Raw genomic sequence first — 15,059 nt, forward strand, 5'->3', positions numbered from 1 at the left:
CAAAGATGTTGGAATGCATAACTAAAGATCAGATATATTGGCAAAACGTGTCTAAAATCAGGACAAACACAAAAATACATGTTTAATTCTTGATGTGTACATACTTAATTTAACATAGCTGCAAATCAGGCCAAGTAGCCAAATTCTGCACTTAAATTTGTTCATGCAGAAAACATGAATCTTAGATATCTAGATTACTTGTGATTAATGTACTTGTTAATATTCGGGCAGCAATACAATGAAATACACTATATAGCTTTGACTGCATTAGAGAAATACCTTTAAATTAAAAATGTATATAAATTAAGAGTAAAAGTAACTACTTTTGTTATATTTTATACATTTTTTAATCATTCAGTAATTAAATATTTATATTTCTTGTGGCCCCGCCAGTTGCATGATGACACTATCGTATCATTTCTGACCTTAATGACTGTCATCACAGGAGGCGGTCACAGTTAGGAATACTTAGCCATTTGAATCAAACAAACAGACCACAGTTCACTGAGAACGTGCAGATGCCTGTCATCCTTTGATGTCTCAACCATGTGCTGCTTTTTTTTTTTGAGTCCTGCCTGATCAGTTCTCTTGAACAACCCTTATTTGGTAAAAGGTTTGCCACATGAGATCATGTTTGGAGGTCGCCTTCCAATGCTATGTGGAATTTAGTTGGAATTCTCATTTTCAGAAGGTAACAAGAAACTGGATGTTATTAACAGTTTCTTTTGTTTTTGTGTCTGAAAAATATCTCTAAAAAGATAGCATGTGACTATGCCAGTGGCACTGTAACTCCACCGCCGCACCATAAACAGGAAAGTTGTGGGGTGTGAAAGCAAATTTTTAAACTAGGGCCCAGTCCCAATACTTGCACTTCCACACTTGCGGCCTTCAAATACGCAATCCCAACCAGGGGTGCGACTGAGTAGGATGTCCCGATTCTCAAGTGCGGAAGTCACGCCCCATTTGCACCGTTGATCCTCCCTTTACCCTAGATTCCAACAATGCAGACTTGGGTGAAGGCTATTACCCATAATCCATTGCTGCAAGAAAAAGGGCTGAAGTGTCATTTCTGAAAATGTGTATTTTCAAATGAAATTAGCTCATTTTAGGATTAGTTGATGCTCTGAATATTTTAGACAAAGCAGCCATGAATGTAGATTTACTTCAAATAATTGTTTGGTTGTTTGTTTGAGAACTGTTAATAAAGTTGTTTTTTTTTTTCTCAAAAAGAATCACAGCAACCAGCATCTTGGCATGCGTTGCAGTCGATGAGGCAATGCTCCCTGTCCAAATTTGGCAATTATTTGCAAACTTGTGTACAGCGCACTAGAAGGCTAACTGCGGACTTCCTCCAAGTGCATTTCGCTGAGAACTGTAGGGTGCAGCGTGCATGGACGTAATTTTGGGGGGGGGACAGGGGGGACATGTCCCCCCCACTTTTTCCCAAGTCAAGTTTTGACCCCTGTACTTTTTACCATCCAAAAACAATATTACACTATATTAAATTGGCACTGATTGAGCTCTAGGACCAAGCGGAAAGCAACCGTTTGTGTTGAAGCCTGTAAAGATACCCCCCTCCCCCGTGTCCCCCCCACTTCTAAAGTGAAAATTACGTCCATGGCAGTGTGAGTATTGGGACTGGGCCAACAATATGTTTACTGCTTGGAGTCATAGGTTAGGTTACAGGTGATAATAGGGCTGATGTTTTTTTTTTACCCACATTTGACCCATCCCCATGAGGAGAGGTGAGCTGCAGCAGCGGCTGTGCTAGGGAACTATTTGGTGGTTTAAATATCTTTAAAGACAGACCATTTTAGTGACCCTTGGTGCTGTAATCTTGTCTTTCAGCTAAAACATATCACATTTTTTATAAAGACTTAAAGGAATTATGTCAGCCTTTGTTGCAATTTGTCTCCTTAAACTGAGTGTTCACTTGGATGTGAGAAATGGAGACCGGTATTTAGATAAGTGCTTTGTTTTCCAGCATTCCAATGTCCTTTGCCTGATTTCGCCTCCACTTTACTACCTTGTTTTCTAGAAAGCAACCACCCTCTGGGCGGGAGTGCTGATCCTCAGACCGCCCCCTCATACTTTCCTGAAAATTGCCTAAAATTACAGCTTGGTAAAGATAGAACATCATTACCTCAAAGCCTTATTAAAGACATCAAAGAAAAAGAAATTCCAGATACGTTGTGCACTTTCACAGGCTGCTTCAATGACGACAAACCACAGCACCTCCTACTGTATATATTTTCTTCTATTGGAATAATCAGATATTCCTGTTTTAATGTTCTTTTTTTCCCCTTGCGCTTCTGTTATGAGGTTTATGGTACTAGAGCTTCCTGCCATGCTGCCGGGACTGACCTCCTAACAAAGAACAGGTTCAATCTGCCTCCCCTCCCCCAGCCTGGGGAAGCTGATGAGGGTCACATGACCTTTCTAGACAGCTCTGAGGAGCACTGGTGATATGTAGAGGTGGGGGATGGGCACTGGTAGTCACATGCCTCTTGTTGTGTCATTTAGATTGGGGAAGCTTGTGGAAATATCAGTCTGCAACAGGGGGAATATTCACTAGCATATTTGTCACTGGGCTCTGGTGCATAGTGACATTTTAGATTTGGCGTATTTAATACCCTCTTGCTTGTATTTACAGTGTAAAACGGAAGGAAGGAAAGGTTATTGTGATAGGTGTATGTGTGAGTGTGAGTGTATCTGTGTATGAAGCTGGTGGAATTAGGCTGAAAAATAAGCTTTTGTGTGTGTGAGTACACTACACCTCCCCCACTATCTTCCTCCCATCCCCCATCTCCACACCAGCGAGAAAGGCAGAAGGCGCTCTGTGGTACGCTGTTATGTCATAGCCTAAAGACCTACTTTTAAGACAAAGCAAAGCAGACTGCACAAACAAAGATGTCTATTTTCAGCTGCAAATGGTTTCTCACTGGCAAAGTGGAGCTTTGGTGAGACACACGGAGCACCTTAGCTGTAGTGGAGCCACTCTACATGGTTCATAATCACATATATATTCATCACACATACGCAGGAGGTGGGATCATTCTCACTAAAGCAGCTGATACATTTAAAATATGTGTAGAATTTCAGGAAGCTGGGTTTGTTCTCTTTGTGACTAAATTAGCGGAATAAAGGCAGAGAAGGCGGGAAAAGCAGACAGATGTCAGAGATTCAGAGGTCTCGGAGAGAGGTCAAGGGTTGGTGACCTAGGCAACTGAAAAAAACCTCACCATTCCTGCCCCCCTTCACACACACACCCATTACAATTGTAACCAGAATTACTTTACAATGCTTTTTTCCTACAGTCAGGACTGAACATTCATATGTCCTTATCTTTACTTTATCACATTCCTAAATTGTATCAAGATTTCTAATAACAAATTAATAAAATTCAAGAAAAGATTTCCTCTAAAAATGTTTCTTTTGCGTTTTTTGCAGTGCATGTGATGCCATCAGTTCCATTGTCGCTAAGCTACAAACCCAGCACCCCAATGCATTTGTGGCTATATCTGGTGATTTTAATCATGCCTCGCTCTCTGCTACACTTCCAACATTTCAACAGTTTGTCAGCTGCTCCACCAGAGAAAACAAGGCATTGGATTTGTGTTATGCAAATGTAAAGAATGCATACATGTCCAAAACAAGACATCCTCTAGGACAATCAGATCACAATCTTGTTTTTCTCTGCTCAGAATACAAACCACTTGTTCAGAGGCAACCTGTGACAAGAAGAACTGTGAGAAAATGGTCACAGGATGCTGAAGAAGCCCTGCAGGGTTGTTTTGAGACCACAGATTGGATGACTCTCTGCCAAGGATATGAAGAGGACATCAGTGCCATGACTGGATGTGTCACTGACTATGTAAACTTCTGTGTGGACAACATCATACCCTCCAGAACAGTGAGATGCTTCGCTAATAACAAACCCTAGATCACCAGTGAACTGAAGAATCTGCTAAATGAGGGGGGGAAAAGCCTTCAAGGAGGGAGACAGGGAATTATTGAGGAGCATACAGAAGCAACTGAAGATCAACATCAGAGACAGCAAGGAGACATACAAGAAGAAGCTGGAGAACAAACTACAGAGGAACAATATCAGAGATGTCTGGTCAGGGATGAAGAAGATCACAGGCTTCAAGCAGAGGAAGGATTGCACAGATGTCAGCCTGGACACAGCCAATGAACTGAACAAGTTGTTCAATAGGTTCAGTTCAGGAACAAACCCAGCATCCTCCTCGCCTGTCCCCAGCCAATCAGACATCCCATCCTCCTCTGATCCAACATTTTCCTGTCACACGCCAGCTCTTTTGTCCTCTACCGCAGTCATGGACTCTTCTGGTTCTATAAATTTGACTTCAACCAAGTCAGGAGATGCTGCTCCCCAGTTACCTCCCCCTCCCACCTATAGTCAGGTGAAGAGGCAGCTGGAGAGACTGAACAGGAACAAGGCTGCAGGTCCAGATGGTGTCAGCCCCAGAGTACTGAAGGCATGTGCAGAGCAGCTCTGTGAGATTCTGCAGCACCTCTTCAACCTCAGCCTGGCCCAGGAGAAGGTTCCAATCCTGTGGAAGACATCTAGCCTTGTTCCAGTTCCAAAGAAAACTCACCCATCAGTCAATAAAGACTACAGAATGGTTGTCTTGACATCCCACATCATGAAGGTCCTGGAGAGACTCCTGTTGGTCCACCTGAATAAGGAAACTAGAACATATCAGGACCCGTTGCAGTTTGCTTATCGCCATGGAGTTGGAGTTGAAGATGCCATCATCCAGCTGCTTCAATCAACCCACTGTCATCTGGACAAAGCAGGCAGCACTGTGAGGGTTCTTTGATTTCTCCAGTGCATTTAACACAAATAAACCTGATGCACTTTGCCAGAAACTCCAGAAGACACAGGTGGGGGCCTCAACTATCACCTGGATTAAAGACTACCTGACAAACAGACCAGTTTGTGAGGCTGAAGAACTGCACATCAAACCAGGCGATCAGTAACTTTGGAGCACTACGGGGGACTGTACTCCCACCATCCCTTTTCACCCTGTACACCTCAGACTTCCAGTACAAATCAGAGACCTGTCATCTACAGAAATACTCAGATGACTCTGCAGTTGTCGGGTGTATCAGAGATGGACAGGAAGCTGAGTACAGAGAGCTGGTGAAGCGCTTTGTGGGATGGTGTGGAAACAATCATCTGACCTTGAACACGAACAAAACAAAGGAGATGATTTTTAGACTTCAGAAGAAACAGGGTGGAGTCAAACACTGTTTGCCTTAATGGGAGAAGAAGTGGAGGTGGTTGAGGAATACAAATACCTTGGAGTTCACCTGGACAACAGACTGGACTGGAGAAAGAACAGCAAAGCCGTTTACAAGAAGGGACACAGAGGACGCTTAGGTCCTTCAATGTCTGTAGCAAGATGCTGCACATCTTCTACAAGTCTGTTGTTGAGAGTGTAATCTCTTCAGCCATCGTCTGTTGGGGTAGCAGCATCAGAAGCGGGGACCTGAAAAGGCTCAACAGCCTAATAAAAAAGGCTGGTTCTGTTCTGGGGACGACTGTGGAACCACTGGAGGAGATAATGCAAAGAAGGATTCTCCAGAGAATCAAGAAAATGATGGACAACCCTGAGCATTCTCTTCACAAGACAGTTCGACAACGGAAGAGTGTCTTCAGTCAGAGGCTTCTTCAGTTTCACTGCAACACTGACCGCTACTGGAGATCCTTCCTGCCAACAGCCTTTATGATATACTCTTTGACGACTTGATTATTATTATTCTGAGCTACTACAGCAATCAATTTTCCTCTGGGATTAATTAAGTATTTTTGAATTGAATTGAATTGAATTTAAAAGTGTGGCTTACTCATTTATTCAATACATTTGCAGTAGTAGTGCAATTTAAGGCCTTATGAGTAATTTAAAAAAAAAAAGCTATGATGCTCCTGTTCTGAGATGTAGAAAATTGCTGGTGCAGAGGTGGGCTGAAAACAACAGGATTACTCATTATTATTAATGATGTGCACACACCTACATTCTGATTGGCTAACGGAACAAATTTGGCCATGTTGCAAAGTCACTCATTGAGGTTACATGTGCACTGACCAACATCTAGGTCGATCCAGGTTGATCGTACGGTAATCTCTTTATTCTAGTTTACATGTGCACTAGAAAACCGACCTCTCAAAGGAACTTTTTTCTACTCCGTTACAGTAGGTGGCGCCAAATGGCCTTCCGGTTTGCTTATAGCAAAACAAGCCATAAACAGAGGCTGGTGGGAGTGAAGCAGATAGATTTGAAACAGGAAATGCACAATGGCTAAAGGAATGCACAACAACGCTGCAGCACAGCTTATTTGATTCGTACTGTCCTGTTTTATGGTGTTACACATGTTACTTTATGGCGATGATAAAATCTGCAGACCACTTCTGCAGTCTCGTCACTTCCGGTGTGTGAGCGTCCAACCGGTTCAGTTCAGCTAACCTGTTTACATGCAGAATTTATCCGGATTGCTACCACATCATTTGGATGCTTCAGCTCGATAAGAACCAGTTCACTTTTAGCCAGACAAAAACGTTTACATGCATTTAAAAAATTGACGTAAGTCTTTTTAGGGCAAAACTTTGGTCTTCTAATGTGCATGTAAACACACTATCACCAAGACACTCTCCACTCTCTCTCTTTGCTGCAAAAATGTTTTAAAAAGCCTTCTTCTGGGTAGGCGTGAGCCAAGATGGGTGTGGACATGAATGCAAATTCACAGTGTGACATAGATATGTGAGGATTTCCAAATCCTAGCATTTCCCTGTCTATTTTCTATCAGAAGCTCATACAGGAGATAGGTGTAGCAGACTGCTTACATGTTCAGCCTGCATGACTGATTATGATTAGAAATAATCATTAAAATGTTTTTCAGTGTACAATACCTTTAAAATATTGGCATCAGTTCCTTTGCAGGATTAAGCTACTTTTTCTAATTTTGTATTAATTTAACATTTGTAGATTTAACTTTTAAACCGTTTACGTCAGTTGGATGTTAGCTGTGGCTGTATTTATGAGGGGTAAATTATCATGTTTATGAAAACACATTTTGGTCATAAAAACACAGATAACACTGCTGAATTAATGCTCCCCAGCTTCTAATCATAATATACTCTTTTTTTAAATATATGTTTTTGTATTTATAATTTTTAATGAGTCGTTGTACTCATTTTGTATTTCATCTATTTAATTTATATTAAAAGTAAGTATTTATAAACGTCTTTATTTTCATGCTCCCAAACCTGAACTGCTTGCTTCAGTTAGTGCTAGATTATCTCAGCACTTACGGAAGCTCCTAGAAAATATTTTTTGCTTGTTATAAAACATTTAAAAAAAATATATATATATATAAAAAATCTAAGTAGCTTTTGTCTCCTGGCAGAAATAAGTAATTTAAAATAAACATTTGGACAATTCTTGTATTGTAATTTTAAGCACGTATGGCCGTTGTTTGGGTCTAGAATGTTTACATTATTAATGTTTTTCAGATAATGGTTTTAAGCATTAGTGCTGAAAATAGAACTGCTTTGTCTTTCCAGTGATACTTCTAACCACAGTAAATAAAATCATAGCTTTATGAGTAACAATTTGAATGTTTTAATGGAAAAACACTGCTTATTTACATATTTTACATTTGAATAACAACTAAACTGAATTTGAATCCAATTTTTGTTTTAATTAAAATGCAAAGTCAAATATTATTGCTAATAGCAGGTTTTCTTGTAAATATGTTTTAAAACAGCAAACAGGCCCTGTTACAGCATCCTCATGAATGTGTTATTTATTTGATTTGTATTGAATTCAGCTTTAAAATTATATTTTTCCTGTCAGGAACTAATTTTCTAGACCTCACCCTGTACTGTACAGATTAAACAAATACTCTTGTTTCTAGTGAGTACAAAATGTTATGTTATTAACTGTTGTCACAAGGCAAGGCAGCTTTATTTGTATAGCACATTTCATACACAGAGGCAATACAATGTTTTCCATTAGCAAGATTAGCACAAACATGTTGCAGCAAGATTAAAATACACAAATAAATTTTGATCAAATTAAACATACTAACTCATTTCAGATACAAGAATTATATAAAAAAAGACAAAGTTAAAGAGTGAGCAGTTACAGTGCAGAAGGTGCAGCATACGCATATCAAAGGCATGAAAGTTATGTACTTAAAATGTTGATTGAGTATGTGGTGTTGTAGCTCTACAAAAAGCACTGACCTCTTCATATAAATAAAAACAAATATTTATTATTAATTACATATTTTTCTTGCTGTAACACTGTGTGATTGGCCAGAAGGGTGGGTATATGTAGAGCACATGACTCCGCCTCCTGCTTTGTCTCTGCATGTTAATGATGAGTAATGAGCTACCATTTGGTTAAAACACCCAGAAAAACTTTGGGATTTGTCACTACTTCTGCCCATCTTTGTTGTTGTTTCTGTTGAGAGTAAAAAAAATAGACCAGAACGAGGAGCAGGGTGATGACATTTTAGATCTAGTCAAAAAGGAAACAGTCCTCATCCATCCAGATAAGTTCTTCACTTATCAGGAGCTGCATGAACTGATAAAAAAATGAGTTGCAGCGTACGACCATCACAGATTATTTTCCTGCCAAATTAGGCCATAAACCTTTGATAATGCCTTTGTGCATGTGTGTGTAAAGCTTTGCGTGTTTATGCAAGTGAGAGATTTCAAAAGGCTTTATTTTTTTGGTGAGTTATATGACTGATCACCTCTGACAAGAAAACACAATCTGCTCAGATAAATTCTCCTTGCTGGATTTGGAAGCTGGATCATCTCCTGGAAAATGTGACAGGAGAGAAAAGTCCAAGCTCATTCCTGGACCTGATATTTATCCTGGGACACACTGCCATCTAGTGGTGAAAATACGATACACCTCCAAATCACATCAGAGATGCACTTCATGAACCACTGTTCTCTGATATAATAAATGCTAGTTTTTTCATTAAAATTACTCTTATCCAACCAGCTAACAGCCACAGAGGGACATCCAGCTGCTGGTCAACCATCACAGTCTAAAAACATGCACCTTTGGCTCTGATTGGTTGGGATTTTTATGTGAATAACAGCTGGAATCTGGACCTTCACTCTCCTTTCATTGCACAACGCTGCATTGTTTTCAGAATGTGGTGAAAGAAGGAAAATATTTCATGTTGGCTTGTATTTAGAAGTTCTCCACGCCAAGAAGTCCCCCCCCCCCCCCCCAATGTCGTACAAAACTAATATTTTCACAGTGAATGTTGAATGCACCAGTGAAGGTTATGAATCGACAATAGGGTGACTGAAGTGAGAAATGAAGAACAGACACTTTACACTTCATTTAGTTAATCAGAATGCGTGCATCATCATCTGCTCGTGTCACAAGAAGGAAATTAGAAAATGAAGATGTGTAGGTGTCTCTTTAGATGAAAAATGCATTGAATTCATGTGCCATGCTTAAATAATCAGCACATGCCTACATTTTTTTTACTAAAACATATAAATACATAATATTTCACCAATATCTTTTCTTGTAACCAGAAGAGATGTGTTTAATTAGCTGCTTTGCAGCGGTAATCAGTCAGTGATTTCTTCCTCTATCTGAAAGCAGCTGATATAAACGGCAGGAATCCTGCAGTTATTGTTAAAGGAGATTTTCAGTGTCAGATTTTGTATACATTTACATCCTAAGAGGAACAAATAAGTGATAATATGTAGAAAATCACACTCCTACTCTTAGCTGTGAATACATCTGACACTGTTTTTGTTCAGGACACACTCCCACTTTGCACCAAATATAGACTAATGCATTTAAAAAAATCATCACACAGAAAAAGTTCTATAGATGAGATAATTTAAGCTGGTGATACATAGATCAAACTGAAAAACACCAACTTCTGCTTCGTCTTCATAATACTACCATAATCTGAGCTAATCTTCTTCTTCTTTGGTCTTCTAGAGCTTGAAGCACATACCGGTGGTCTGCCCCCTCCCTTCAGAGTGTGAGTCCACCCGCATCTTCAAGCATCAAAGATACAAAAGTGTTTGATGGTCATGCATCTTCTTTGTCAGGGGCATGCAGGCTGAAAACCGACACGACCATATCTTTTGAAAGGCTTTTGTTGGGATCATGTGACGGAAACCCTTCCTTTCAGCTCTGATGCAGCCAGAGCCTCGTCACACCCGCATATCCAGTTAACTCTGGGTGGTATGAACACAGCTATGAGGCTTCGGTGCACAGAAGGTCATAGAAATAGCTTTGCGGAAAAACACCTAGCGTTCCTTTTTACAGTAAGATCAACTTAAGCTGAAAAATGTGTGACATCATGCATGATTACAAGATCCACCAGCTTCTGCCTCATGGAATTATAGCACAATATCTGAAAATTAAAGCCTTTTCTGAGTTAATGAGCTTGAATGAGATTGACTCTAAAAGTTAACCAGTTGTTTAGTGAGTGTAAAATTTCACTCAAATCCATCCCGTGGTTCATGACAAAATTCAGATTAAAAGTAGGACTAATGGCAAAATTTAAATCAAGGTTCTTGCATAATCTGTTAGCACACAGAATGTGTGATGGGGTGCATCTCAGGTGCAATCACATACAGTTTTAGCTTAATAATCTGGAAAACTGCCTAAATTTTGGACATTTTATGATTTCTAAGGTCTTTTTGCTGTAGCAGCTGTCTCTAATCTGGTTGATTTTATTGAACATGATGTAACAGCTGTTTTCTAAATGTTTAATTATCATCTGTCTTGTGATAATCCGCTAAAAGACACATCAATTTGTCCACAAAAACAAGCATCAGCCCCTATTCTACTGTAAGATAGTGAACATTTAGCAGTTTTTAGAGGAAAAGACAAGAAACTGGAGAATAAAATTACTTTTTAAACCAAAACAACAAGTTAATATAGTAAATTGAGCAATACATCGATCTAAATGTGACCTTTTATGCAGAATAATTGAAAATGTGTGCATTTAGCAGGAAGAAACCAAGACAATCTTGAATTTCAGAGTTCAGGTTTATTTATAGAAGTTAGAACAAGTTAATGGGCACCATAAACACAGGTGTGTGGAGCAATCAGAGCTAAAGATGAAATGCTGTCTTTATAATCAGACTTCACAACCAGAGGAGGCTTTTCCCAGCCAATGAAAGCGCAGCATCAGAAATACGTGTCCTACAGGCTGCAGGAGACATCAGGACCGCACACAGACAGTGTGTTTCCTTCACTGCACACCATAAAACCCCACCACCACCACCACACATGGCTGTAATAAGCCAACAAATTAAGCCATTATGCCGCTTTTTTAAGGTACACAGACATCCGTGTTTAAACGTTTTAAGAGTAGCAAGGGATTTCTCACCCAAAGTTCCATTGCACGTCCAAGACCACCAGGGAAACGAACGCACATCTTTCTTATCAACACGGAGTTGCTGGCTCTCCACAATGGCAGAAAGTAGAGTTTTTATCAGTGACAGGAAGATTTGCAGGCCTGCTGGGAGTTTTCAGTTTGTTTTCCTCGAACCTCGTGGTTGCTGGAAACAACGTGTTGGGTTTAGGATGTGTTAATACTTGCATGTTTCCTGTTTGAGCGCGGAGACATGGGTCAGATCATTTACAATATGTACAACCGGCTCGAGGCGATGCTGTGACTTCAGCCAAATCTAATGATGGTGTGTGTGTGTGTGCACTCCCACTCTGCATACAATTTAAGGGCAACACCTATAAAACTTCATTACGCTGCTACAGTAATGGGGTTCAGGAAAGTTCTCCAGGAGCTGACAAGAACAGGGGTGTCTTGTAAACCCTGGAGGGAACTTTCTAATTAAATACTTGCTCCTTAACTCCAATAAATAGAGGATTTCAGGCTTTTCCTATATGTCATATTTTCTCCACACCTCAGGCGCGGAAATGATGCCAGAAGTTGGGAGTCCATCCTGAGGAATTTGCTCAGAATGGTTTTAATAGTTTTCCATGCTGAATTGTTTTTCCAAGCTACTGTGAAACAAGCAGGAGAGAGCTTAAGGGAGAAGGGGGCTTCCCTGGGATGTTGGCAAGTGTTGATGTGTGTGTGTGTGTGTGTGTGTGTGTGGGGGGGGGGGGCTAATACAAAAAACCTGCCACTTTTTCACAAAAACTGTAATAACGAGCAGGGGCGAATTAAGGACTGAAGAACATCCGGGGCTTAACACACGCACACACACACACACGCGCGCGCACACACACGTGACACGCACCAGTCAACATCATATTTGTCTTGTACCACATAATTTATAATCTGAAGCTACATATTAAGCATATTCAGGGCAGAGTATTGTTCCTGTTAGTGTTTAGTGTGAGATGATAGTAAATATTCCCTTTCTTTCTCCAACAACGTTACCTGATAGTAAGCTAACTTTAGGCAAACCAGCAGCACAACAAATATTTTCAAATAAGACTCACAAACCAGCACCAGTCTCATCAAAGCTGGGGTTCTGTCGTTGTACTTTTGGTCTAAGAAACGTCCTTATGTCCATCTTCACTCATGCGTTTCAGGCAGAGAGTAGAAGAAGCCGGCTGCTGAAGGGCTTCTTCTTCAGTGGTGGAGGCTGAGGCAGGCTGTATACAAACTACTGCCAGCTGCTCCCTCTCTGTTGGACTTTGGTACTGCATGTTACTTCCGCGATTTAGATCCGGGGCTTTTCATTAAACATCCGGGGCTTCAGCCCAAGTAGCTGGGCCTAACGCCACCCCTGAAAACGAGTCCAACCTTTGTGTGAATGTTTTCTAAGACAGGTATCTGTTTCTTGGTACGGGATATATTTTCTTGTCATAAGGTTTAACTGTCAGAATGACTTCATAAATAGTTTCATAAATAGGTGACATTTGTTTATTGTTTTAATCCAAAGTGTTCAAATGAAGACAACTGGACATCTTTGGTTTCTTGAAGACGTTTCGCTTCTCATCCGATTTTTTTTACACATTTGATGACTTGTGACTTGTTTGGCTTACATTTGATCCAATTGAATTCTTAACATTCGTTGAAGACGTTGACTGGTTGATTGGGACGACCAGAGATTCTGAACAGGGTGACTGGAGATGAATCTAGCAGAAAAAAAAAGATTTCCATTAGAAATTCTGAAAGTTTTGGGCTTTAATTTATCCATGCATTTTCTCTCAAAAACAAGAGTCTGCATGCAGGACCTTGTATCTTTGGCGCCTCTTCTTTGGTGCCTCTGCAGAGGCTACATAAGATAAAGGCTTGTTGAACTGTTTATGTCAAATTTTATGCAAGTTTATGATTAAAATTCCTTTAAGAACACAGAATGATCAGTTTTCTCTCTAATTGTTTATCAGCTTGTTTACATCTTTATTCGTCCAATTTCCTTAATTTTCTTAAATCAACTTAAACATATTAAAATAAATACTGCAACAAAATAAAAAGTATGTTTGCACACACGCTGATTAGTAAGACGTACTGAAACAAGGGTGTGTTACTCTTATTGAAAATTTTTGAAATAACGTTCGTTTTTATGAAACTTTTGAAAAGATCGAGTTAATGACAGTCTGCAAGTAAAAACTCAACAAACTGGGTTTATTTTGTGTTTGCTGGAAGCTCATTCATGCATAATTGTTTCAAAGTGAGACACGTATTCATTTTTCACGTTAAAAAGTAACCCAATTAGTGAGTTATTAAATATATTGCAAGGTTTAAAGTTGTCATAGTTTCTGTGTCATGCTTACAGCTGAGGGCTGTAAATATATTAAATATGATAATAAACTTCTGATATTAGACAGGTTATAATAATAATTTATGTTGTCTCACACCCTCTTCCTCTCCACACTCAGCCTGAGCTCTGGATTGTGTGCAGGATTCTGCAGCATTCTACCTGTTTTTAGCTCCTCGCGCGCGTCACTCACCGCGCGCTCCTCCAATCCCAGCGCGAGCGGAGCCCGCGACTCCTCCCCGGCGTATAATTGAAGTTTCTTTAGTTTCTCCGGCGGAGCTGGAGCTCAGTGTTTGTCCGGTTCGCATAGGGATTAAAGAGCCTCACGGGCAGCGGGGAGCATGTTTTCCGGGAGCCTGAACGCGTGCGTGACGCTGTGTTTGTGGATTACAGCCGTGACGAGTCCGGGAAGTGTCTCTGCGAGGAAGCAGGACGACTCCAGCTTCTTCACCGGCAGCATTTATCGAGCGAGATGCGCCTCGAGATGCCTCAGCCTGCACATCACTCGCATCTCTGCATTTTTCAAGCACTCGCAGGTAGGAGCGGGGGTGGTGGTCGCCGGTGCAAATCCCGGATCCTGCGTGAGCTCTGTCATAAAACCTGCGTCTGTATGGGTCCGCACCAGAGTGATGCTCCTGGTGAAGTTCCTGCCTCAGACAGGCAGTGTGTTGTTCCCGTAAAACGGGACGCTCTCTAATGCATCTCATTAACACGCTGCTGTGACTTGGAGATGATTAAATAACTCCAAGCGGAGCCAGTTTCCATTCATTACTGGCTAATTACTGGAAAATGAGAGATCACATTCTTCGAGCGCAAGTGTGACTTTTCTCTTGTTCTGTGGTTTTTTTATATAGCATGTTGTGATGCAGCTCCTGGGTTGGAGCTACTATAAATTAGCTGTATGCTTTGGTTGATTTGGTTCAGCTGTCAGAAGTTGTTTTTCACTCCACTGGGTGCGTGTTTTGTTTCTCTCCCAGGACCCCAGAGGGAAAAGAGCTGGACACTGATCCCTCTCCTCATTGCTTCTTTTCTCTAGCTATCTGCTTTTACACTCACCCAATTAGCATTTGCAAGGCTTGTCTTTTCGTTTTTTTTTCTTTTCATAAGGTGCATCAATGAATTCCTAATTGTTTGGAAACACAGTGAAGCTTGATGAATGAGTAATTAGTTGTAAGGAATCAGCTTGTTTGTAGCAAATTAATTTTACTTTAAAAGCACTTTATTGATTCAGAGTTTAGTTCTTAATGCAGGTTCCTGGGACCTGCTGGGGGTAATTATATCAGTTTTATTAAAGAGG

General features: G+C 40.5%; 1 protein-coding gene across 1 annotated transcript in view; it reads left to right on the forward strand.

Moving 5' to 3' along the window:
- Window positions 1–14,010: 14,010 nt before the first annotated feature.
- Window positions 14,011–15,059, forward strand: part of LOC107389930 (anosmin-1) — a 59,386-nt gene continuing 58,337 nt past the window's right edge. The window contains exon 1 of the mRNA XM_015966351.3: window positions 14,011–14,298. Within this exon, the coding sequence (XP_015821837.1) occupies window positions 14,104–14,298 (195 nt within the window). The 5' untranslated portion in view covers window positions 14,011–14,103. The remainder of the gene's footprint in view (window positions 14,299–15,059) is intronic.

This window comes from Nothobranchius furzeri, chromosome 14 (assembly GCF_043380555.1).
Source record: "Nothobranchius furzeri strain GRZ-AD chromosome 14, NfurGRZ-RIMD1, whole genome shotgun sequence".
In the NCBI taxonomy this organism is placed as follows: Eukaryota; Metazoa; Chordata; class Actinopteri; order Cyprinodontiformes; family Nothobranchiidae; genus Nothobranchius; species Nothobranchius furzeri.